The sequence below is a fragment of the Neoarius graeffei genome, chromosome 26, assembly GCF_027579695.1.
Source record: "Neoarius graeffei isolate fNeoGra1 chromosome 26, fNeoGra1.pri, whole genome shotgun sequence".
In the NCBI taxonomy this organism is placed as follows: Eukaryota; Metazoa; Chordata; class Actinopteri; order Siluriformes; family Ariidae; genus Neoarius; species Neoarius graeffei.
In genome coordinates this window covers 3,710,874-3,721,167 of record NC_083594.1, presented here as the reverse complement: position 1 = coordinate 3,721,167, position 10,294 = coordinate 3,710,874, and the positions used below count along the sequence as shown (strand labels likewise).

The 10,294-nt window shown below is 40.4% G+C and overlaps 1 protein-coding gene across 1 annotated transcript in view; it reads right to left on the bottom strand.

Annotated features, from left to right (window-relative positions):
• trim62.1 (tripartite motif containing 62, tandem duplicate 1) overlaps nucleotides 1-10,058 on the bottom strand; it is a 70,949-nt gene extending 60,891 nt beyond the window's left edge. Inside the window, exons 1-2 of the mRNA XM_060909752.1 lie at nucleotides 9,912-10,058; nucleotides 7,341-7,911 (exon numbers count right to left, since the gene is read on the bottom strand). Of these exons, the coding sequence (XP_060765735.1) occupies nucleotides 7,341-7,754 (414 nt within the window). The 5' untranslated portion in view covers nucleotides 7,755-7,911; nucleotides 9,912-10,058. The remainder of the gene's footprint in view (nucleotides 1-7,340; nucleotides 7,912-9,911) is intronic.
• Nucleotides 10,059-10,294: the final 236 nt, after the last annotated feature.

Below are 10,294 nucleotides of genomic sequence, written 5' to 3'. Positions count from 1 at the left end.
CACTCGTGTCTATATAGCCTAGTAAACTAGACCCACCCGCCTAGCGGCCAAAAATATTTTTTGCCTAGCGAATGGGTCTCGCCTCGCACCATATAAACAAAAACACCCCGGGCATCAAATCGTGCCCGCCAATCACAACGCAGGGTTTTTGTTTGGATTCTTTGGGCGGGCTTTTGCAGGAGTGACGACAAGGCTGCGCAACGCTGGAGAAAGCGCAACAGGAAAGATGGCTACGGCTAGTGAACAGCGCGCGTTTGACTCCGCTTTGGAATCAGTTTTAGAAGAATTAGACTTGGAGTTTTCGTTGAAACATGAGCAGGAAGAGGCTCTCCGCTCATTCCTTTTCAAGAAGGACGTTTTCGCTGTTTTGCCGACCGGCTATGGCAAAAGTCTGATCTACCAGCTGGCTCCGCTCGCAGCCAAAAGGATGGGGCTAGTTTGTGAGTACGAAGAATTAATAAACAGCTTTGAAACATTACTTTTTGATTGTTTCTTATTTTCCCGTTATTTTAAATTTAAGGGAAATTATTTCACCAAACACCACTAAATAAAAACTCTCAAAAACAGTTTAAGCAAACCCTTGAAAAACACTTGGAAAAAAAAAGTGTATGTGGTACAGACTCCAAACTTGTGGTCATTCTCTCCAAACTTCTTAATATCTAGAACCTGTTTATTAATTAATATGCATTTTGAAAAATTATTTAATTTCAAGGCCTCCCCCACTGCTTTCTGTCGCTCTGACTACGTCACAGTCACTGTTGCGCTGATTGGTCAGAGTGTTGGCCTATACGCACAGAGACAGTTTGAAAGACAGCGGTTTGTTCCTCCTACCCGCTTCGGAAACGTCTACGAGCGAGGCCAGACTAAATATTCACATTTAGTCTGGCTTGCCAGGCTAGTGTCTATATAGAGTGACGTACTGAGCCGTAAAGGCAAAAACATGACAAAACACGAAAAATTAAGAATGTAAGGATTAATTAGTGCAGACTGACAGTGAGGTTGAACTTCTGCTTAAGGTAATGCTTGAGTTTTGTCCAAAATCTGTGTCCGCAGTCCAGATTCATATTCCATCTCCTTGGCACAAGTGTATTAGCAAAGAAAAAGTTAATCTGCAAACATACTGCATAACCAAGTAGCTGATCATAGGCTTAGCTAGTGAGCCGTGCAGCAGGTCCCCCCCAAATACACTCCCCACTCCCGATGCGACCAAAGCTGTGTTCACACTTATACCGGTACGAAAGTGGTATAACCGTATCGATACAAAGTATACCGGTACAGTTTAGTGCATCTGTCCAGACTAGTGAGAAATGTTTGCGGTTTTCTTTCACGGTAGTTGAAATGCGAGTGCGCGAAATGTTTCCGTGGTTACCGAGTAACTTCCTTCCGAGAATATATGGCGGATGAAACAACGTGTGTGCGCTTTTTGTTGTCAATGTACAGTCTGTATTTCTGGTGGTCATTTATTCAGTGGAATTGTATAAAACGTGCGAGGCAGTTGAGAAAGAAACAAACGAATCTCCGTTCTTCACTGTTTTATTCAGCGAAGACATCGATTGAGGTGTGTGACTCTGCGCATTATATTTGTATCGATACAGAGCCGCTTCATCTGTCCACACTACGCGAAGTGCTACAGTACCGATACTGTACCGGTACGAAACCCATACATTTGTGGGTTTCGTACCGATACAGTTATACCGCTACAGTACCGGTATAGTTGCTAGTGTGGACAGGTGTTGCGGTACGAAAGTAGTTTCGTATCGGTACAAAATCCCTAGTGTGGACAGGGTACAAGTTACACTCCCTACTTTCAGAAAAACACTCCCAACCTTCCCAATCCTGGCTAAGCCCCTGTCTACATGGAAACTGAAAATGGCGTTCTCAAATTTCTCCACCTTTCAAGACATTTTTGGAATTGACCCAAACCTCCATATTCATATGGACGGAAGACCAAAAACAAAAGGTTTTCCAAAGAAATAAAAAAATAAAACAAACCTGTAAACATGGACAGGGCCTGAGTGATGCGTATACAGTGACTTCACGACACTGACTGCATTGAAACACTTTAGTATTTGGATGGAGGATCATTGGCACGTCAAAAGACAACTTTCAACAGTCGATAGATAGCTAGGACAAGAAATTAAAGTATCTTTAGCCTTTATTAATGTTCACATTCACGCCACCTCAGATCTTAGCTAACATTCTTAACGTTTCGTAGCTCATTTTTATTTCCAGCGTTATATTTTCCGCAGGCATTATATAAACGCATTGTTGACTCGTATTACTATTTTGTAATTCTTTAAATATCCTGACGTTATTTTAATCGTATCACCCAACGCTGATAAGCACGCCTCATTTTCTTTAATCATGACACCTTTCATCTTGGTGATAGTTTCACCAATTTAGTTTTACTACACTGTAATCCAGGTCACGTATTTAATTTGAAACGCTTCATCCAGCCGTGTGCCTCATCATTTAAACGACATAGAGGCAAACACACCTAGACGTTCGTACAAAACAACAGCACCTGATACATTACTGTGTTTTGCAAGGTTCTGATTACATCGAAAAAAAAATGAGAAGGTTGGAAACGTCAACTGAGCTTCACCGTCAGTTTAACCTTCATGACAGTCACTGAACCACCACACCATATAATAAATTGAAAAATATACACAAGACTCCGATATATATAAAATCCTACAGGATAAAGCGGCTAGCGATAATGAGATGAGATGATGTTTAACAGACCTGATGATTAAAAGTTCTCCCACGACTGCTACCACACTGCAAAAGTGAATCTTAATTTTCCAAATCAACAATCTTGAAGGAACAGACAAGGTCTATACTTCACTTCTAAGATGAATAAGTGGAAAAGGAGGCTTTGTTTTTGTTTTTTTGGTGAATGGTAAACCTACACCTGGGTACATACGTTTATTAAATGAGTCAACACACCCGAGGTTTCAGCTTCATCTATTGTCGTCTCGGATTTCTCTTGGTGAACTTTTTATAAGAAGAGCATCAGATCTTATCAAACTTTACTTCTGTGGCACAACCAGTGCGACAAGTGAGAGCACCACTCAATACAAGGAGGCCAGGAAGGAGCTGAATTCGTTCTACTTCACTTAAACCAAGGACATGAGGACATGTACAGAGTTACTAATTATGATCAATCCAAACCCACCTTAGACCTGGACTGAGAGCAGAAACCATGTCAAAAATTAAGGTATCAAAACCACGATCTTGTCACTACTCCTCCTAATTTGCTGTGACCAATCAGCGTAGATGTTGTACCATGTGACCTACACATTAGGGGTACAAACTTTAGGCTTCCACATGCGATTTCGATTTTTAAAGGAGATACGCAGAGCCTTTTTTTTTTTTAAAGATTTTTTGGGGCTTTTTTCACCTTTATTAGATAAGACAGTGTAGAGACAGGAAATGAGCGGGAGAGAGAGACAGGGAGGGATCGAGAAATGACCTCGGGTCGGAATCGAACCCGGGCCCCCAGATTTATGGCATGGCACCTTATCCACCTGAGCGACGACGCCCCCAGAGCCTTTATTTTTAAATAAATTTGAGTGGATAGTATCTCCATCCTTGACTCTTGTATGCCGCATAAATGGGAATAAAAAAATATCTATTTTTTGAGAGTTAAAATCGACTGCAAAGTTGGCATTGGAGCTGCCCCGCTGAGCCAGCCAGCCCTGAGTGCGTGACATCACAGCAGGAACCGGTTTAAAGGCCGAGGCCTTTTACAGCTACAGACCAAAGTCATATAAATAAAAATTTATGGTGAAAGTAAGAAATAGTGTTACCGACTTGCTCAACTAAGACTGATTTGACTTCATTGATTGTGGGTTGACCTTCATTAAAACAGGATGGGTGTTATAACTTACGCAACATACATGTACATGCATGCATTTTCACTGATAAAACGTAAAAGGCTCATTAAATAATCAGATGAACTGAGACAATCACATTCTGAAGCAAATTAAATAATCTTATACTGCTAACTTAAACACACAATACAAGTTACATGGATTAATCTAAATGCAGGTAAACAACGTGGGGTTTTTTTGTTTTTGTTTTTTTAATCCAAATGAGTCTCCGAGCTTACTCGTCTGTGTTCTCGCTTCTTGAAGGCCGATTGTTTTTTAAACAATCTGACTTTCAGTTGTTTGTTCAGTTCTCTGTTCATTCACTTCTTCCATGCAAGGGCGAGATGGCAGCGATATCCAGTTTAGAAATCAGACGGCTGCTCCACTCATTCACTTCTCATACTGTGTACTCCGCCATTACTGCTGGGCTCAGGCAATTACTAAAACCCAGGATGGAACCGGGTGTCACCGGTTTTAGCAACAACTGCAGGGAGGTCACTGCCCGAGCTATATGTCCCATCCCATGTTTTACCAACAACCCTCGGCTCACTCCGGGAGGACTGGTGCAACTGAACTCACTTTCCTTTTAAAAAAATAAATAAAATAAATAAATACTTTCCTTTTCTTGGAGTTTTCTTTAATTGTTGGTACTGCACCCTCTTATAGCCGACGCTCCTCAACAGATCAGGAGTCTCGTATGAGTCTTCAGTAAAATGTGCAGAGCAGAGGAGAGACCACTTCGTAGCCACTAGGGCTGTAACGATACACCCAACTCACGATTCGATTCGTATCGCGATTTTTGACCCACGATTCGATACGCCCACGATTTTTTTTAAAAATGTTTTTAAAGTAGTAAATTTGGCTTATTAACATTTACTTACTTACATTAACTATTTAATAACAAATAATTCAGACCACTGCAGAGAATGAGTAATATGTATGCAAAAATGAACAACTGTATATCCAAAGATTGTTTTATTTCTCAAAATAATACTGTTGAGCCGGAAGCTCTGTTTTTTTCGGTTCTGAAAAAGTCATTTTTCCAAATCGTGTAAATCCGTTAAGATTTCTTTTGGGGGGGGGCTCTCTCACTGTCTCACTCTCATAGGGCCAATGATTTTCTGTGATCGCGGAAAACAGATGGAAATTACGGAATTTTTATGGTGAAACATTGCTCGCGTGTCAAAATCCGCCCAAGCAGACATGCCTTCAGTGTTGCCAGATATTGCTAACGTTTTCCACCCCAAAATATGTTCAAAACCAGCCAAAAAGCACCTAAACCCGCCCAATCTGGCAACACTGCATGCCTTTCCGGTCAAGTGATTGTGATTGGCTTGTGGCACACCTAGCCAGCCAATGAGCTGCTTGTTTACAGATTCGCTCCCCGCGTCGCAACCAGAATGGCGACCGCTTAAAAGAAATGAATGCTCTGCCAGTGGCGAGTGTGGACGTTGCGTGACTCGCAGAAGATTGTCGCAGGTCGGCGAAAAAACGACTTACTAATAGATATAAAAAAAAAAAAGTAATTTAAGTAAGTTTAAAATGTAATTTAAATAAAAAGTAAAGTATTCATAAATTGAAGTTTGGAAGCGCCTCTGTTTTTGGGCTGAGGAGAAGTTTGAAAGGGTGTACCGCGATTCTGCCTTCTTGTATCGCGATACGGATCGTGGCTCTGCGCATCGCGATTTTGATACGCATATCGTTACAGCCCTAGTAGCCGCCCAATGTGCCCATGAACTTCTCGCAAAACGTGTCCAAATCTTTGCAGTTTGAACATTCTTGGACCATGGATGCAACATAAATCCAGCTTCTGTCTTGTTGCTGCACCCGCCAGCAACACATCTACATGGCATGGCGATAAATTAGCTCAAAATGGAGGATCGGCGTTGCAGTCAGCTCTGTGTTTTAGTATAGCGGAAATGGCGATGAGACCGATAGACTTCCTGCTGCGACATTACGGACGTCAAGGTCATTCACTCAGACCGGTACCTATATAAAAATCACTTTAATCGTAAAAATTACAATATTAGATTTATTGTTAACACTTAAAACTATTCCTGTGCCATTCTTGAGGTTTCAAGGCATTTATAAACCAAAGTGAGGCCATGGCTCTGCGTATCCGCTTTAAGGCAGCCATTCAATATTTGGCAATACGACAGGATTCGATTTGGAGGGGGAAAAAAAAAAAAAAAACACATCTCCTTAGACTTGAAGCACTGACAAAGACAGGAGGCTGAACTGAACTAGAGTGAGTAGAGTCGAAGATGTTGAGGTGTTCACTGGAGGTGAAAAAGTTGGACAGGATTAGAAAGGAGTATATTAGAGGGACAGGACATGTAGGACAGCTTGGAGACAGTGAGAGAGGTGAGATTGAGATAGTTTGGACGCGTACAGAGGAGAGATCCAGGGTATACTGGGAGAACAACACTGGAAATGAGTTGCCAGGTAGAAGGAAAAGATGAAGATGAGCTGTACGGATGTGGTGAAGAAGGACATGAGGACAGTTGGCGCTACAGAAGATACGGAGGACAGGAGGAGACGGAGGGACATTATCCCTGAAGGGAACAGACGAAAGATGACATCCTTTCACTCAATCTAAACGTCTACACAGAACTCCATCTATTTCAACTAAGCTGTCCAGAGTTTCTCAAAAGCATCACAGCACAAAGATTATTGTTAAATAGTACAGCGAACATCACAAACTCCCTCTCTCCTAGTTACGATGCTCTTAGCGTTAAGAGGCTTTTGGGAAACCCACCCCTGCTTGTTTCGTCCATCATAGACGCGTTTTCTTTACAGCGGAGCACAAAACACCGAAATGTAGGTGATTTCTGTTTGTTCAAAAACAATATGATTCTGGCTCTGGTTTCCCAAAAGCATCGCAGCACAAAGATTGTCATTAAATGGTAGAGTGAGCAGGACAATGAACGCTCTCTCTCCTAGTTAAGACCCTCTTAGCAATGAGGCTTTTGGGAAACCTACCTCTGGTTTTGAAAACAGAAATCCACAGTTAAAGCACCAACACTCCGTCTAACTCAGTAATCCATGTGTGAAAAAGGAGGCTCTGCAAGATTAATATTTTTCCCCCTATGTGATAAACATTCAGGGAAAATGTGAGCAAAGTGGGATCACTGCGAGCTTTTCGGGTGTGTGGTCTGGTTTAGAGTTAGATCAAAGAGATTTATGAGAAAACAAAGACTGTAATTGTGGAGTTCTTTAAAGTCATGACACTCCAGTTCTCACGGGTGATGTTACTCAGGTGAAATAAGATTCAGTGTGTATGGCCGTGTTCGACTGATTAATGATTCGCTAATTGTTTGAAGAACCGCAGTTTCCCCCTGATTGTAACTCAACACTTCGTGATCATCATTACATGATGAAGAATAAATCCACAGTGAACGTCTAAATATCCAGAACACCATAACGTTATCTAAGTCTTTTAAAAAAAAAAAAAAAGAACCTGACCTGTATTTCCTCATAAGCCTCGTCGATGGTGGTGACCTGGTGCTGCTCGTGTAAAGCAGGCTCATCGCAAAAGAAGCACACCAGGCTCTTGTCGCTGAGGCAGAACAGCTTGACCTTCTCGTGGTCCTTACACGGGTACGTGTTCCTCTGGGCGTTGAGGATGGCGTCAAGCGGGAAGGCAGAGTACCTCTCCACGATGTTGGAGAGCTTGAGGCTGGGCGAGAGCAACGGGTCAGTGAAGGTCCTCCTGCACTCGGGGCAGTCGCGCGTGCCGTGGTGCTCCTGCCTGCTCCAGTGCTCCGTGATGCACTTACGGCAGAAGTAGTGCTCGCAGCCGAAACTCACCGGGTCTTGGTAAATGCTCAGGCAGATGGAACACAGGAGCTCATCCTTCAGACAACACGCCATTTGCATGCGCAGGGAGACGTCAGAAAATGTGACACGCTGAGAGAATGAAGAGCCTGGTGATCCTGAGATTTCTGGATTTAAATAATTTACTGAATTTGTCTTTTGGTGTTTTTTTTCGTCTTTAGTTTTGAATGAAATTCCTCAGTGTTCCTCAGGATTGAGCCTTTAGTTGTTTAAAAAAAAAAAATCTGGTTAGATGACAGGCAGAAAATATTTCATGAATTAAGATTTACAGGATGAGAAAACTATCATAACTTTTATCAAAATTATGAAGCACCATCCTCCTTAAAAGTCTGTAGCAAAATTATTGACACCCCTAAAAAAAGCCCTGCTGCTTTTATTTATATGTATACTGATAATTCCATTTTTAAAAACTCTCTCAGTCTGACAACATATAATTAAAGTCTCAATCTGTCTCATTTTTATCAATGTTCCTTCATCCAGTAAAAAAATAAATAGCCAGACATGGCAGAAACAATTAAGTTCCTCTTACTAATGATTTATCATCATCATTTAACATTTTAAGTCCCTCATGCATCCTTCACCTTCCCTCCGACATTTTTTTTCTTAAGATTTGCTCTTATGCACTGAAATCAAAAGATTTAAATTATTTAACTGTACAATTTATTTTACAAAAGAATAACAAGTTATATTTTTAAACAAGACTTTAAAAAGTGTTCAGGTGGAAATCAATTTCAAATGCAATAAAAAATTGCATTAATATAAAAATGATACTTGTTCATGTTTACATCTCTGCTCGATGTGGTGGTGAGCATTCAGTTACAGAGCATTTTTAACCTTTTAACTTCCTTTAACCTCCGTTTTGTAACCTCTGAACAGATTTCGAATTGTTTTTAGCTATAAATTTACACATTTTTCAATCTTCTAACTCTGCGAAAAATCATTTTTTTTCTCCTCAAAGTCCCAAATCACTCACTCCTTGCTCCATTTTGTAAAACAGGTGCATTTGTTTTTGTCTTCTTCTGAAATCCCAAACGGCTCCTTTATCCCTACAGAAGTATAACATAAGCTTATACTATCGCATGAACTACACATCATTAGGATTATTATTAGGTGTTTGGATTTGACCCAGGTTTCACTTTATTTCTCTCACAAGACAAATATTTGATGATGGGAATCTTAAAAGAAAATAAATGTTTGTTCCACGGAAGGAAGGATGGGTGACATTTCTGTGGAAATAATCTCATGGGGCTCGGTCACAGAACGAGGAAGAGCGTTTCCAAATAATCATCAACTAAAATGATAAAGAAAAACCTGTAGTTTAACGCTCGACAGACAATGTGTATGGACATAAGCTCTTTCCCCTTTCTCTCATATTATATTTCTATTTTATGACTTCTACACTGAGTCAAAACATTATAAAAACATTTTAGAGTTCCAAAGATTTCCCAGCACAAATTTAAATGTTGCAGAAAAAAAAAAAAAAAATTTGCATGTTATGGAAAAAAGTATGTAATGTATCTGAGCAGCATATTCCAAACAAAGAGCACTTTTCAGATGAAAAAAGAAAACATAATGAAGGCTGCTGGGTTTTGGTGCAAAATGAAGAAGTGAGTGTGACAGTCAAAAAGTGTCCAGAAGAACTGGGGCTGGTTCTGGAAGATGCTCAGGAAAACCTACAGATCATTTCCGCATCAAACTGCACTCACTGGACCTCAGACTAATATTGTTATTTTAAAGCAAAGGGTCGTCTCACACCAAATATTGACTTTATTTATGGATTACTGATTACAGTATTTAAATGTTGAAACATTTAATTTCATTACTTTTTAAGCCATTTTTTGGTCTACAGCATTTCTTTACATGTGCCTAAGACTTCTGCACAGGACTTTTGTTTTATATATATATATATATATATATATATATATATATATATATATATAAAAATGTGTGTCTGTTATATATACACACACACAAAATTATTACATTTTCAATCCATCTGTCAACTCCTAAGAGCTTGAGAAGTTTAAATCTAAAGTGTAAATGTGATTTAAAGCGACTGTCACTTCTTCTCCCTTTTGTGGATCTAAAGCTCGCTAACTAATCAGAGTTGCTAGCTTAGCTGGCTAATATGTAAACAGTGCTAGCTCGTACATTCGCTTTAAATTAACCACGCCAGTCAATAACAGCTGTTTCTCTTACTCTGACTCGTCCTGATTCCTCACAGCCTCGAAGACGCTCTTTTCCATGCGTCCAAACAAATAAATATTTATTTTAATTCATTAATTTTTGCCCAACTTTATTTTTCTAGTCGTTAAGCTACAAAGCGCGCGCGCCTCCTCTTCAGCTTCCCTCAGCCCTCAGTGAGTGCGCGAGACCGACTGCAAACGAGCGAAGCACAGCAACGGAGCGATCCATTTGCAGCACAATGAGAGGGGGGTGAGAGGCATGAAACCGGAAGGAAAATCATGAAATATCGCATTTGCGCCTGACAAATTCAAAGTTTATACGTGATCATTTCGCTAAAACTTGTACTTTCTGTCACGAATTAACGTTTCGTTCTGACTTTATGGTCTGAACGCAAA